A 15,166-nucleotide genomic window follows, 5' to 3' on the forward strand; every position below is an offset into this window, starting at 1 on the left:
GACTAGTGCAGATTTGGCTGTTCAAAAGAGAGCATTCCATGCACTTTGCCTCTTTGCTTCCCTCTGTGCATTAAGGGAGCTCATGACTTCAGCGTGTGACTCGCTCTGAGTGAGTATGGAGAAACAGAGTCTGGGGCAGGGAGTGCTTTGGGGGTTCTTGGGGTCTGTGCTTGACACAAACGTGTTTTCTGTTGGTCTAAGGCCATCCACTGTGGGAAGTGGACTTCAGAGGAGGTAAGGTGGACTTAATATACAGCAGAGGAGAGTGGTTTATTTTTTATGGAACCATACCTTCATTTGGTTTTGTTTGCTGGAATTAAGAAACATCCTTCTGTGTCTGCGTGCAGCTCGTTCTCCAAGCAAAGCGGGTGGGAGTTGGTGCCAATGGGCTGAAACACGCAGCTACGGACTGTAGTGGAGAAAGCTCAGGTTTGAACAAAGGTGCTGTAAGTCCCAGGGGGCTGATGGGAGAAATGGTGGGGTTGGAGGTAGGGACAAAGACTGCCAGTCTGACATACGGGGCCTTGACTTCCCGACATCTTCAGCCTCTGTTAGGAGATGCTGAGGATCAATATCAGTTGGAGTTTTCTGGTACCACGGAATGTGTAAGCAGAAAAAGAAGAAGGGGAAAAAGAAGAAATGGTTTCTTACTGATATTTAGTATTGAAAACTTTTCACTTTGACTACACTCCTGAAACCTCTCACATTAACCACACAAGAACAGAGGAATGAAGGAAAGTTATGCCCAGAGACTTGGCTGGGTAGGGCATTTTGCATGTTAATGAGCCCTCTGGTGCCAAGTTCCTGAACTGCAGATACTGAAAGAAGACTGAACTGGCCTCTGGAGAAGGAAAAGTCAGCAGCACGTCTCCAAGTTTCTGCAGGTGTTATTTAGTCCCCCTGAGGGCCATCACTGAAGAGATCATGGAGGGAATGAGATGACAGGCGACTGTCTCTGGGGGCCGGTGAAGCAGGAACGGTGAGGCACTGCTTACAGGTTGAAGATCAGATGTGCAGGCAACTGTGAAAGGCCTTGATGTGTTTCATCAAGCAGATGCTCAAGCGCTGACCCCCATGCCCTAGGAATGGGGATCCGTTCCCTCCTGCGATGCTCAGGGCTCTTCCAGGGAGCAGGGAGATGTGGGGATGCAATGCCGAGGGCAGGGCTGCAGTAGGACTCCTCCCAGGCTGTGTGGAGCTCCCCTCACTGCGCTCTGAGCCACAGGCAATCCTCTTGTCTCGCAGGACTCACTCTGTTCTCCTGAGTGCAGCAGAAAACCCTCTCCAAGTGCCTTCTGCCACCTCAGTTCCTCAGCACGGGGAGTGCAGGTGCTGACAGGCCCTTCTGCGTTAGGAGCGGTTCCATCTGACCAAGTCAAACGCCAGCACTGGCCCCTGCCCCCACCCTTCCCAGGAACCCACTGCTGCAGAGCAGGGCTGACTCTTCGGCAGCCAGCGGGCAGAGGCCCTGCTCCTCACGCCACATTCAGCCAGCACCCACCAGAGCTCCAGCCCCGCAGCTGAGGAAGGATTCCTGGAAAATGCAGAGGGGGGGTGTGCAGCAAGGGCAGGGGCTGTGGGAAATGGCTTGGATTTTGTCAGAGAAGTCTCCCCTAACTTCTTGTGTTTTCCTCCTCCAACAGGTCCCCGTGCCCAGAGGGCCCAAATGTCCAACGGCAGCTCCATCACCCAGTTCCTCCTCCTGGCCTTCGCAGACACACGGGAGCTGCAGCTCTTGCACTTCTGGCTCTTCCTGGGCATCTACCTGGCTGCCCTCCTGGGCAACGGCCTCATCATCACCGCCATAGCCTGCGACCACCGCCTGCACACCCCCATGTACTTCTTCCTCCTCAACCTCTCCCTCCTCGACCTGGGCTCCATCTCCACCACTGTTCCCAAAGCCATGGTCAATTCCCTCTGGGACACCAGGGACATCTCCTACGCAGGATGTGCTGCACAGGTCTTCTTTGTATTCTTCTTGTTTGGTGCAGAGTATTCTCTCCTCACTGTCATGGCCTACGACCGCTACGTTGCCATCTGCAACCCCCTGCACTACGGGACCCTCCTGGGCAGCAGAGCTTGTGTCCCCATGGCAGCAGCTGCCTGGGCCAGTGGGTTTCTCACTGCTCTCCTGCACACGGCCAATACATTGTCACTACCCCTCTGCCATGGCAATGCTGTGGACCAGTTCTTCTGTGAAATCCCCCAGATCCTCAAGCTCTCCTGTTCACACTCCTACCTCAGGGAGGTTGGGCTTCTTGTGGTTGGTGTCTGTTTAGCATTTGGGTGTTTTGTTTTCATTGTGGTGTCCTACGTGGAGATCTTCAGGTCTGTGCTGAGGATCCCCTCTGAGCAGGGACGGCACAAAGCCTTTTCCACGTGCCTCCCTCACCTGGCCGTGGTCTCCCTCTTTGTCAGCACTGCCATATTTGCCCACCTGAAGCCCCCCTCCATCTCCTCCCCATCCCTGGACCTGGTGGTGGCAGTGCTGTACTCAGTGGTGCCTCCAGCAGTGAACCCCCTCATCTACAGCATGAGGAACAAGGAGATCAAGGACGCCTTGCAGAAACTACTTGAAGACGCACTACTGCAGCATCAATAAGGTGTCCATCATCCTCAGGAAAAGCTCAGATGCTATGTTGATCATATGTGTCTTGTTTTTCTCTTGTTAATTACATGTCATATATTACTTATGCTTAAATAATGCTGTTCTTAACCACCCCGACTGGTGTTTTCGGACCCGAAAGACCTCATGTACATATGGAGCCAGGCTCCCTGTGCAGGTGAAGGAGCTGGGAATAAAGAATGCAGCAGAAAATGATTTGTCTCTGCTCCCATCTCTTACATCTGCTCTGGAGCTGGGGGTGCAGCCCCCAGGAGGGCTCAAGGGGCCACGAGCCCCCCTGCCACATGGAGGAGCAGACACTTGAGGACCTCGGGGCTGCCCCTCGCTGCCTCAGTGGACAGATCCTTTCTGCCACCTTCACATGGGGCTGCTGCTTCCCTGGAGCCATGGCCGTGGACGACAGCAGGACCTGGTCTTTCCAGAGCAGCACTGCCAGCTCAGGGCCCTGTGGAGAGCATGGGGTGGGAACCAAGACAGGCTGGCCAGGCCAGCACGGACATGCTCGCCTGGGGCAAGGGACATCCAGGGAGAAGAGCAAGGGAGCATTTCTGTGCTGCAGGGAGGAATCCCTGAGAAAGAGAAAGGTCTTTCTGCAGGCACCCACTCGGGGCAGGCTGCTCTGTCCCCTGACCAGGACTCTGGTGCTGGCCTGGGGAGAGGGGCTGGCACTGAGCTCCAGAGGCAGCCTGGGCTGGGGATCTCCTGCACCCAAGACCAGGAGCTCTTCGGTTTCACTGACCTCCATTTCCTCGTGGCATGGTGAGCCTCCAGGCCTGGGGCTGATGGGGAGGCTGAGACCCCTCTCTGCCCCCCAGCAGCTGCTGTGCCCCTCAGAGGGGCTGGGGCCGTGGGGTGAGTGCCCAGAGCTCTGCAGCACCCTGCGGTGGGCACTGCCGTGGGACCAGCCCAGGCTGGGCTGCTCTGCGGGGCTGGGCTGGGGAGAGGGCAGGGGAGATGGGAAGAGCTGGGAAAGGTCTGGGCTGGGCTGGGAAGTGCCTGGGAGAGGACAACACCGATGTTACCTCAGCTGTGTGACCAAGCAGGGCAGGGCCATGCTCCAGTGGGTGTGTGGTGTAGAGCCCGGTCTCCTGGCAGGGAACTGAGACAGGCGGGTGCAGGAGAGAGGAGGCTGCTCTGTGCCCTTGGTGGCATGGACAGAGCGAGAAGGTGCCCCAGGGCATTTATCACATCCCCATCCCAGCCTCTTCCCTTGGCCATTTCCAGCACTGGCCACTCATCCCAGTTTACGGGTGGTTTTGCTCTGTGGCCACCTCCTCCCTCCTGTTGGTCTTGGTACCTGGGTTGGGAGAAGAGCCAGCCCTGCCCCAGGCTCTCTTCTTGCCCAGACCTGGCAGAGCCCAGAGTGGGGCTCTCTGCAAAGCCTTGCGTGGGCTATGGCTGGGGCTGGGCACTGGTGGGCTGCAAAAGAAGGAGGGCTGGTGGGGATGGACCCTGAGGTCTGGCACGGGGACTTGTGGTGGGGAGCGTTTCCCCACCCCAAACGTACCCTGTGCTGTGCTGTGTCTGCTGAGGGGGATGTGGGGGCACGTGCTGGGCAGTGGGGCTGCACTGGCTCAGGCACAGGTGGGAGCTCCAGCACAGCCATCAGGAGGTGGAAGCAAGGACAGGCTATGCAGGGGGGATTCAGGAACATGACCTGAGCATGCGGGGATGTGTTTAGGAAAGCCAGAGCTCACCTGGAGCTGATGGGGGCTGCAGGCAACACCAAGAGCAAAACGGAGACCTTCAATCCCTGGGTTTGCAGTAAAAGGCTGAACAAGGAACACGCTGGTGAGTGATGAGGGAGGGGTCATAGCAGCAGACCCAGACGAGGCTGAGGCACTCCATGCCTTCAGTGCCTGGGTCTTTGCTGAAAAGGTCTCCCAGGCCTCTGCTCGGTGAAAGGGCTGCAGGAGGAGGAGAGCACGTATTGGCAGGAACCTCATGAAGTCCACAAGGACAGATGCCAGTGTCTGCCCCGGCAGGGGACTCACCCTGGCAATGGCACAGGCTGGGGGCTGCCTGGCTGGGAGCAGCCCTGTGGGAAAGGTCTTGGTGGGCAGGGAGCTGGACAGGAGGCAGCCGTGTGCCCTGGCACAAGGGAGGACAGCAGCGCCCTGGGCTGGACGACCAGGAGCACGGCCAGGAGATGGAGGGAAGGGATGATCCAGGTTACCGTGTCCAGATTTCCAGACTGGAACAGGTTTAGCAAAGGGCCTCCAAGATGGTCAGGGCTGGAGCACTGTGCCTGTGAGGAGAGGCTGAGGGAGCTGGGCTTGTCCAGCCTGGAGAAAGGAAGATCTTGGGGGGAACATGCAGCAGCGTTGCACTGTTTCAGGAAGGCTCAGTCAGGCTCATGTCCGTGATAGAAGACACAAGGCCAAGAGGCAATGGGCTGAAACAAGAGAGGGTCAGGCTGCATACAGGCAGAAAGTTTTCCAACATGAGGATAGTCAAATGCTGGAAGCTGTTTCCCAGGGAGTGTGCATCGGCTCTATCCCAGAAAGTGACCACGACATGTTTGGATAAAGCCCTGAGTAATCTGGTCTGACCCTGCTTTGAGCAGGAGGTTGGTGCAGACACCTCCCGAGGTCCCTTCCAGCCTCTATGATGCTGTCCTTCCTTCCTCTTCATGGTTTCAAATTAGGCAAAGCTCTCAGGTTCTCCCTGACCAGAGCAGTAATGCGTATCAGGCACAGGGCTGCTTCACAGGTGCCCCCAAACAGCCCTGACCACATCCTTTGCTTCTGTTTTTATTTCCCCCCTACCCAAGATCTTCTCTGTTACTGTTGTAATGCCCTCCAAAAAGAACATTCTACCCTCTTAATTCTTTCCCCATTGGCCATGCAGTTCTTGTTTTGTGACCTCTGATGGCATTTCTGAGATAGTTTCTGTGGTATTTTCCACCTTGGGTAGCAATTCCATTCAGCACATCATTTTCTTTCTTTCCCTGTAGTGTCCTGCAATTCCCCATATTCTTATCTTGCTTGAGGCACTGCCCACAAACCTTAACTGCTGATGTGTTGGAGTTTCAGTCTGGAGGGACCTTGACACACTTGCGGATTTGGGCAACAGAAACCTCCTGGAGTTCTACAAGGCGAAGGGGTCAAGGTCTTCACTGGGGGCAGAATAACCCCGTGCATCAGGACAGGCTGGGACCTGAGTGGCTGAGGAGTGTCCTGGGGAGAAGGGCATGGAGTTACGATGGATGTCACATGAGTCAGTGGGTTTCCCATTTTGAAAGGAGGATGTGGAGACTGGAAAGGCCCAGAGGAAGTCTGTCATGATGGGGTTAGGAGCCTAAAGCACATGAGCTGTGTGGAGAGGCTGAGGGAGCTGGGCCTCGTTAGTCTGCTGAAGGGGAGGCACAGGGCACTCTAAAAGCAGGTGGCACCCACCTGGAGAGGTGGCAGATGGTATGGAAGAGGCAACAGCCACCAACGTCCTCCTGGGAGCTTCACCCTGGGCATTAGGGAAAACTGCCTAGGAGGGTGGTGCTGCACTGCAGGTAGACACTGAGAGAGGATCTTTGATCTCCGTCTTTGGAGGTTTTCAGATTGCAGCTCCACAAAGTCGCAGCCAGCCAGACTCTAGGGTTGGTTATTCCCCATCCTTTGCTGGCAGGCTGGACCGCAGACCCCAGCAGACCCTTTCCCACAAACCTTCCACGAGCGTGTGCCTTGCAGTGTGCCCCAGGAGAAGGGATTCAGCTGGAGGTGAGGGGAGCTACAGCAGAGACACAGGGGACGATTCCGGGAGCAATTGTGCGTGCTCAGGAGGTCCCTAGTCCTCCCTTTGGTTCCAAGAAGGGCCAGCGCTGAGGTTTGAGCACGTTGCTCAGTAAGTGTCAGCACCCATGTGCAGAGTCTGCACATGAGCCAGGCGTCGAAGCCACCATTACAGAAATAGAAACGGGGCACTTGACCGGCTCCTGGAAACCAGGGATCGGCATGCCATGCCCCCTGACGTTCCTGGGAACACCTGAGCTTTATGTGCAGAGAAGAGTGAGTCCTCTTCTGATGCCTGGCCTGTCCCCTGGCCTGTGTGGTGCTTTAGGCTCTGCAGAGAATCCACACCAACTCTTTGAGGAGGTGAGGTTCATGTTACATGCGGACATGCAGGGCAGGTGAAGGGAACTCACAGCTGACCTTGCTCTCTTTTCCTCCTTCACTCACCAAACTTTGATGGACCTCAGGAAACATCCGTGAGCGTGGAGGACACACAGACCTCCTGGGGTGAGGTCCCATCACTGCAGGGGAAGAGGGAAGGCTTTGTGAGACACGTGGGCGTGCAGGGTGATAGCGGTGCGTGTGTGGCAGTGAGTGTGTTAAAGGCAGGACCAAGGCCTGAAATAGCAGCTGGGTGTGGGGGGGCTGTCATGCTGAAGTGGAGAAGGTTGAGTGTTGACTTTGAAGGATGCAGAAGCAAAAGGATGTGCGTTTCAGTGCTGGGATATGAAGAGAAATCGTGGATTCAAGCAAGTCTGGGGTAGGTCGTCTTGGGTGTTAGAGGAACAATAGGGCTTTGGAAGTAGCTGGATGGGTTGTGGGGAACTCACAGACATTGGCAAATCCTCGGAAAATGACAGGTTTGTGTTTGAAGAAATAGTCAGTGAGGACAGAGAGTAATCGGGAAAGTTTGGGACATCATGGGGTTAGAGGGAGTCAGGGGATCAGGAGGGTGGTTAAAATCTGCAGGGACCCTGGCAGAGCCATAGGACAGTGTAAAAGAGTCTGTGGTGGGCATGGCTGAGGACTTTGGTAGGGCTGGGACCCCCAACAGGACTGAGGTCCGTGTCCTCTTGGCTATGGCTGCTGTCTCTTCCGCTGAGGCCCACGGGAGGACACCAGTTCCATACAGCCCCTGTGCTTTCTTGCCTCCTCACCCTTGACAGAGCCTGGGAGGGGTCCTACCACTGACCTGCACTCAGCATCGCAAACCCTCGCATCTCACTGCCCCCAGAAAACGCCCTGAGACACCCATGAGGGAAGAATCCCCATTCCTAGGGCACTGGGCTCAGGCCTTGGCCATCCTCCTTAAGGAAACACATCAAGGCCTTTCACAGCCACTTACACGTTCATTTTTCTACCTGTATCCAGGGCCTCTGAGTTCCTGCTTCACCAGCCCCCAGGGACAGTCACCTTGTCTGGTCGTTCCCTCCATGGTCTCTTCAGTGATGGCCCTCAGTGGGGCCCGCTAACACCCTCAGAAACTTGGAGGCTTGGTGCTGACTTTTAGATCTCCAGAGCCTTGTTCAATCTGCTTTCAGTATCTGCAGTTCAGGAGCTTGGCACAAGAGGGCTCCTGAACATGCAAAATTCCCTAACAAGCCAAGTCTCTGGGCACAATTTTCCTTAATTCCTCAGTTCTTATGTGGTTAATTAGAGAGATTTCAGAAGGGTTGTCAAAGTAAAAAGATTTTCATAAAAAATCACAATAAGAAAGGATTTCTTCTTTTTCAACTTTTCTGCCTTTTCCTGCTTCCACATTAAGGGATATCAGCAGTCCCCAATTGATACTGGTCCTGAGCATCTCCTAATTGAGTATGGACATACAGGGAAGCCAAGGCCCTTTATGTCAGACACTCCATGGGAAGTGTTTGTCCCTACCCCAACCCCCCCCATTTCTCCCATCACCCACCTGAGATTTAGAGCAGCCTTGTTCAAATCAGACCTTTCTCCACTACAGTCTGTAGCTGCGTGTTTCAGCCCATTGGCACCAATTCCCACCTGCTTTACTTGGAGAACGACCTGTACACAGGCACAGAAAGGTGTTTCTTAATTGCCAACAAGCAGAACCAAAGTCAAGCACAGCTCATTAAAAACCCAAAAGACATTCCTCAGCTGTATATCAAGTCCATGTTACCTCCACTGAAGTCCACTTCCCACTGTGGATGACCATACACCAGTGGAAAACACATTATTGTCTCCAGCACACATCCCAAGACACCTCAAAGCACTCCCTGCCCCTGACTCTGCCCATATTTGCTCTTTGCACCCCGTCAGTCACACACTGGAGTCACAAACTCCCTCGAGCCACAGGGAGAAGCAAAGAGACAAAGCGAATGAAAAGCTTTGTTCTGAGCATGGAAATCGGCATAAATCTGAACCTGTAATGGTTACAGGAGCATCTTCAAGTAGACTCTGCAGCATCTAGACCCACTCAGTTTTCATTGCCTGCAGGTAAATTACATATGACTTCACTGCAGGTGAAGAGAGGGATGAGAGTGATCTCTAATGTTGGACACCTCGAGTGCAACTGCTGAGAGGTCCCTTTCTAGTCCAGAGAGAGAAATGAGGTGTCTCAACCGAGGTGCCTTGGCCTTCTCTGCCTGGCCACCAGCTCCTGCTTCAGAAAGGCTCCTGTAGGTCCTGGGTCATATTTCCCTGTCCCACGGAAGGGCTTCAGCTACCCCCATGTACCTTGGAGGCAGTGGCCACCTCTGTGCTGGCAGCTGCATCAATCCCTGAAAGAAGATGTTAGGCAAAAGTTGAAACATGTCCAGAGAAGAGGTCTGTGTAATGACTGTTGAGAAGTCTTCATTTTCAGAACTTTGAGGTTGGTCTATAAATTCTCCTGATTTTTGTCATAGGCCATGGACATGGCCATGGCCATGGACAAGCAAGACGACGACCCTTTCTCTCCCTCTATGGAAATATAGATTTCTACAGCCATTTACAAAAATACATTTCCTCCCAACGCTTTGAATGAAGAAATTATTCTGCAGAGCTGCAAGACATCCAGGGAGTCCCGAAGCTGTGTCACTTGGAGGGGCTCGTCCGCCCCAGAAATGCAATCCAGAACAACCTCTGGGACATGTTATTCACCCAAAGCGAAGCTAACCAGCCTTTCCCTCCCCAGTTCATCCTCTGGGACTCTTTGAAACAGGCATGCAACTTTTGCTTTTGCCAGTTGTCAGGGAGTCCCCCCAGTCTCCATGACCTGTCAAAGATGATGGAGACTGGCCTCACTCTGACATCATCTTGCTCTCTCAGCACCCTTGGATGCAGCCCCTCCATTCTCATGGACTGGTAACATTTGAGGTTGCTCAAGCAAACCAGGACTTGATTCCTATCCAGCCCTGACTGTTCCCCTCCAGAGTCCTGCCTCGAGGCACAGAGGCCTGGGAGACCTTGCTGGTGAAGACTGAGGCACAGAGGACATCGAGTATCTCAGCTCCATCCACACCTGCTTTACTCAATGGAGCAGTGGCCACACATATTCTTCTTGACCTGTCCCTGAAGTAGTCACAGCTCATGGTGGTGCCCTTGAAATCCCATTCAAGTTTCAACTGAGTTTTGATATGGACCATCGCCAAGCTTGGAGGATGCTGTCCTTGAAGACCAGCTGCACTGAGCTCTGCTGCCCTTCGGTGCTGCTGACCATTGGATCCCCACGAAAACTCCCTGGAACAGGCCAAAGTCTTCTCCTCGATGTCCACCATGTGCAGTCCTTAACTCTCCTTCCGCACGCCCCTCGGGAGCTGGGACCCCACTATTTCATGGTCACAACAGCCAAGGCTTACATCGACCTTCACATCCCTGACTAGCTCTGTACTGCTTGTGAGTCTCAAATCCGGGTTTGGATTGCCCTTGTTGGCCCATCTGGCAGCTGTGCTGAGAAGTGGTTCCCCAGACATAAACCGCCTGGACTGTTTGCATCCTGCTGTGTTCCCCTTCCAGAAAATGCCAAGGCCATTCAAGTTCCACACATCCAAACAACTTCTTCACTTTGAGGGAACCCCACTCGTGACCCTTCCAGCCTGTGTCTCCTGAAAAGCCTCTACCCAGCCATTGCAGCACCCCAAGCTGTGTCACTTGTCCCACCATGCCATGGCACTTCCTCCATGCATGTCAAAAAGCAGAGGCTCCAGCTCGTCCTGGCTGTGCCCCTGGCTGAGGGCATCAGTGCACATTTGGGCTGTAGCACTGCAGGTGTAGCCCCAGGCCAAGCTCTCACTTGTCTTGGGCAAACCTGGGACCAAGTGTCCAAGCCCCCGTGTGTGCAGAGGCTTTGCTTCACAGCAGAGACATGCCGGGGTGGAGAGCAGGTGGAAACAGAAAGCTGAACCTGGATGCCAAGAGAGTGAGCAAACCCTGCTGTCCCCAAGGGCAGAGAGGACCAGGGCTGGGAAGGGCAGCCCTGGCATGACATGGGTTTGCTATCGGTGGGGTCTCTGCTGTCCCCGAGGGCCTTTGGTGGAGGTGAAGCTGATCTCCAGGAATGACAAGGTGCTCCTGACAGGCCCACTGCGACAACTGTTGGTCTGGTCCTTGACTGTGTTCTCCAGGGGGTGAGTGAAGGTTGGTGGAGAGAAAAACCAGAAGTCTGAAGGTGTAGGCACACGCGTGGTGACCCTGGTGTGATGGGCTTCCTATCCATGGAGTGCCCTACCTCTACTGGAGAGAGAAGGGACGGACCTTGCCACGCTGCAGGGGTGGCAATCAGTTTCTGGCCCAAAGGCACTGGATCTGTCGCAATGCTGTCTGGGTGTCTGTCACACCCTCGCTCTGCATGGGGATGGCTTTCCTGTGTAGGACCATCGCTGTCCCTGCCAACTGCATGTCGCTGTGTGTGAGAGCCTTGGCACCTCACCTACCATTACAGGCCTGCAACTGGCCTTACATGGAATAACTGCCCTGAAGTGGATTGGGCAATGCGAGAATGTTCAGGACACCACCGCCATTAGAGTCAATGGAGATCTAGTCAACCTGGCGGATGGGAAAGACAGAGAGGAACTGAGCTCTCCCTGTGGTACATGACTCCATCAGATGAATCCCTGCGTAGGCTGCCCAGAACATAAAGAAGAGAGACAGGCTCCATCATCCTAAATGTGGGCATCTGATGCCATTTCCACTGGCCAAAGAGATTCACCTCCAGCCTCCAAGAAGATGCCCCCAGATGCTGCCCTGTCTCTCAGCATTGCTCCACTAGAGCTTGCAGCTAGCTCCAGGTATTTTGGACCACCTCTGGCACTCCAAATGTCCCCAGGTCTTTGCATGTGACCACGTCAGCCCTGGCCTCCATCTCCATTAATTAGCAGGGAGCTGAGAGAAGGAGCTGACATGCAGGTGTCTGCTGTGTGCACACCTGAGCTGAGGCCAGAGGAATCCCACCTCCTGTGGGCTTGTGCTGTGCGTGGGGGGCAGCTGAGCCCACTTCTAGCCCCAGGGCCACAACCATGGAATGGGGGCTGAATCCCTTCCCTGGGCACTGCTAAATGAGGTCCTTCCCTGTCCCTGTCCGGGTGTCCTGTGTACAGATGGGCCAATGAAAAGGTGATTCCTGGAGCTGACTCTTCTTCAGATGGGAGAAATGCCCCTGCTGGAAAGAAGTGTCTCTCCGCAGCTGAGGGAGGGACCATGAGTGATGGCTTCAGGCTGTTCCCAGCAGGTTCCCTGGAGGCGCAGGGACACGTGGAGGGAGCCCCGAGGGGGCAGAGCAAGTGGTGCCTTGGGCTGGTCCTCTGCTGCTGAGCTGGGCTGGGCTCCTGGGATGGAGGGAGCTCCTGGCAAGCGGGCAGCGCTGCAGAGAGACAGCTCTGCCCAGGAGCAGGGCTGGGGGCACTGCCTGCAGGCACCGAGGGGAGAGGAGCGAGGCAAAGAGAGGTTAGAGGCAGTCTGGGCTGGGAGGATGCTGAGAATGAACGGGAGGAGAAACCTTCACAGCCCTTGACACGGTAAGTCTCCGGGTGCAGGGCAAAGAAGCTGCAGTGCCTGGAGAGATCTCCAAAAGCTGGCACATGCCACAGCCTGTGAGACATTTCCGGAGGTCTCTCCCACCTTCTCTGGTGTGGAGGAGGAGGACATGGTGCAGAGCAGGGCTTCCCTGCTGCACGGTCAGAGGGACAGGGCATGAGGGCTGCCTTCTGCTGGGGGGGACTGCAGGGGTGTGCAGGCAGGGGTGCCCAGGGCTGTCCTTGCGAGCAGGGTCCCTGCACCCCAGGGGCTGTGTGCTGGGGCAGGGACTCTGCCGCCTGCCAGGCTCAGCACTCAGCCTGCCCGGGGAGCTCCCCACGGCGCTGTGGGGAGAAGCTGTGGGTGGAAGGAGCGAGCCCCAGCAGGGCAGGGTCCTTCTGCTGTCGAGAGGGTGCTGCCTGGGTCAGCCCTGCTCACAGCTCCAGTCCAGCCCTGGGCATTTCTGAGGGGACTTTCCATGAGTATGTTCAGGGCAGGGGTTTCCTGCTGCAGTCTGTGCTTTCCTGAACCTGCGCTTCCACTTTTCTCTGGCTCAGCTTGGTTGGAATGGAGACCAATGCAGGTTAGAGCAGGGTCTGAGACTCTTAAACCATCACGCTGAGGTTTACTAGGAACCTCAGCAAGCGCATTCACCCCCCACCAGCCTGCAGATAAAACCAGCACCACCTTTGCGTTTTCCTCAGGGTTTGTGTGACCTGTTCTTTGAGCCCTGCACACACAGCGTGGCTGCAGGGCAGAGCTGTGCAGACGGGGACTGGGATGGGCTCTGTGAGCACTGGCAGGGAAGAACCATGGGGCCAAAGAAACAGCTCCCAGCTGGGGAGGCAGCTCCAGGCAGCAGAGACATGAGCAGGGAGGGAGGGAAATGCTGCTGGAAACCCTGTTGCAGGGGAGATACGGGCACCTCCCAGCCATGCGCTGCAGTGCAGACTCCTTCCCTGGGCAGCACCCCTCTTGTCTCCTCTCCCACCCAGCACAGCCCTTAGCCCGTGGGCTCTAGGCCGTTAGCCACCTCCTCGTCCAGCAGACCAGCAGAAGAGATGAAGCGCATCTCTCCTGCCACGTGCCCATTTCCCGCTGACCAGGGCCTGAGGGCGACTGTCCTGCATTGCTGTTGTCTGGGAGGGGTGTGCAGAGCTGGGTAAGGGAAAGGCTCCCCTCAGTGCCCATCTGTCTCTCTCCTTGCCTTGCTCAGATGCTCTTGGTATTGCTGACAGGCTCCTGGGAATGGCAGTTTCAGCTGCAGAGTCAGGCACAGACCTTGTGGGTCCTCCTATGCAGATGTGTCCACAGCAAGGAGGTGTCCCAGCTTTCCTCTAGCCTGTGCAGCTCTGGGCAATGCAGTCTGTGAGGCTGGGGATGAGCTGACTCTCCCGTAATAAGTTGCCATGGTTAGGACGCTTGGCTCTCTCCTTGGGGTGTCCATCCAGGGCCTGCTCCTCACGCCACATTCAGCCAGCACCCACCAGAGCTCCAGCCCCGCAGCTGAGGAAGGATTCCTGGAAAATGCAAAGGGGGGTGTGCAGCAGGGGCGGGGGTGTGGGAAATGGCTTGGATTTTGCTCAGAGAAGTCTCCCCTAACTTCTCACTGCCTTTTCCTCCTTGGACAGGTTCACGTGCCCAGAGGGACCAAATGTCCAACGGCAGCTCCATCACCCAGTTCCTCCTCCTGGCCTTCGCAGACACGCGGGAGCTGCAGCTCTTGCACTTCTGGCTCTTCCTGGGCATCTACCTGGCTGCCCTCCTGGGCAACGGCCTCATCATCACCGCCATAGCCTGCGACCACCGCCTCCACACCCCCATGTACTTCTTCCTCCTCAACCTCTCCCTCCTCGACCTGGGCTCCATCTCCACCACTGTTCCCAAAGCCATGGCCAATTCCCTCTGGGACACCACGGACATCTCCTACGCAGGATGTGCTGCACAGCTCTTTTTTTTTCTTTTCTTCATTGGAGGAGAGTATTTTCTTCTCACTGTCATGTCCTATGACCGCTACGTTGCCATCTGCCAACCCCTGCACTACGGGAACCTCCTGGGCAGCAGAGCTTGTGTCCACATGGCAGCAGCTGCCTGGGCCAGTGGGTTTCTCTATGCTCTCCTGCACACAGCCAATACATTTTCACTACCCCTCTGCCACAGCAATGCTGTGGACCAGTTCTTCTGTGAAATACCCCAGATCCTCAAGCTCTCCTGCTCACACTCCTACCTCAGGGAGGTTGGGCTTCTTGTGGTTAGTGCCTGTTTAGGATTTGGGTGTTTTGTTTTCATTGTGGTGTCCTACATGGAGATCTTCAGGGCCGTGCTGAGGATCCCCTCTGAGCAGGGACGGCACAAAGCCTTTTCCACATGCCTCCCTCACCTGGCCGTGGTCTCCCTCTTTCTCAGCACTGCCATGGTTTCCTACTTGAAGCCCCCCTCCATCTCCTCCCCATCCCTGGATCTGGTGGTGGCAGTGCTGTACTCGGTGGTGCCTCCAGCAGTGAACCCCCTCATCTACAGCATGAGGAACCAGGAGCTCAAGGACGCACTGAAGAAGCTGATTCAATCACTTGTCTTTCAGCAGCAATAAGCCCCTCCACTTCTCCAAAGGCATGAACCCAGCCTGTCTGACCCAGGGGCCCTTGTCCATGTGTCTGGCAGGATGGCCCAGCTGGCCTCCTGTGTCGCATCTCTGTAATAAAATGGATTTCCTCAGTGCTTGTGTCTGGAGCTTGGGCTCTTCTTCCAAAACTGAGGTCAGGAATAGGCTGAAGAAATTGCCCCCACGAGGCCGTGCTGCTGTGCTTGGGTTCTCCATGGGCTCAGGGTGGGAGGGCATGGGGCGATGTGTTAGGGAATGGGC

At 55.6% G+C, this 15,166-nt stretch overlaps 2 protein-coding genes across 2 annotated transcripts; both read left to right on the forward strand.

Moving 5' to 3' along the window:
- The first annotated feature begins 1,666 nt into the window (after positions 1-1,666).
- LOC142076244 (olfactory receptor 14A16-like) lies at positions 1,667-2,602 on the forward strand. The gene has a single exon (XM_075138623.1). It carries the CDS (start codon positions 1,667-1,669, stop codon positions 2,600-2,602), a length of 936 nt encoding a protein of 311 aa, XP_074994724.1.
- Positions 2,603-13,957: 11,355 nt separating this feature from the next.
- Positions 13,958-14,893, forward strand: LOC142076213 (olfactory receptor 14C36-like). Its single transcript, XM_075138593.1, has one exon. It carries the CDS (start codon positions 13,958-13,960, stop codon positions 14,891-14,893), a length of 936 nt encoding a protein of 311 aa, XP_074994694.1.
- Positions 14,894-15,166: the final 273 nt, after the last annotated feature.

This window comes from Calonectris borealis, unplaced genomic scaffold, assembly GCF_964195595.1.
Source record: "Calonectris borealis unplaced genomic scaffold, bCalBor7.hap1.2 HAP1_SCAFFOLD_35, whole genome shotgun sequence".
Taxonomy (NCBI): Eukaryota; Metazoa; Chordata; class Aves; order Procellariiformes; family Procellariidae; genus Calonectris; species Calonectris borealis.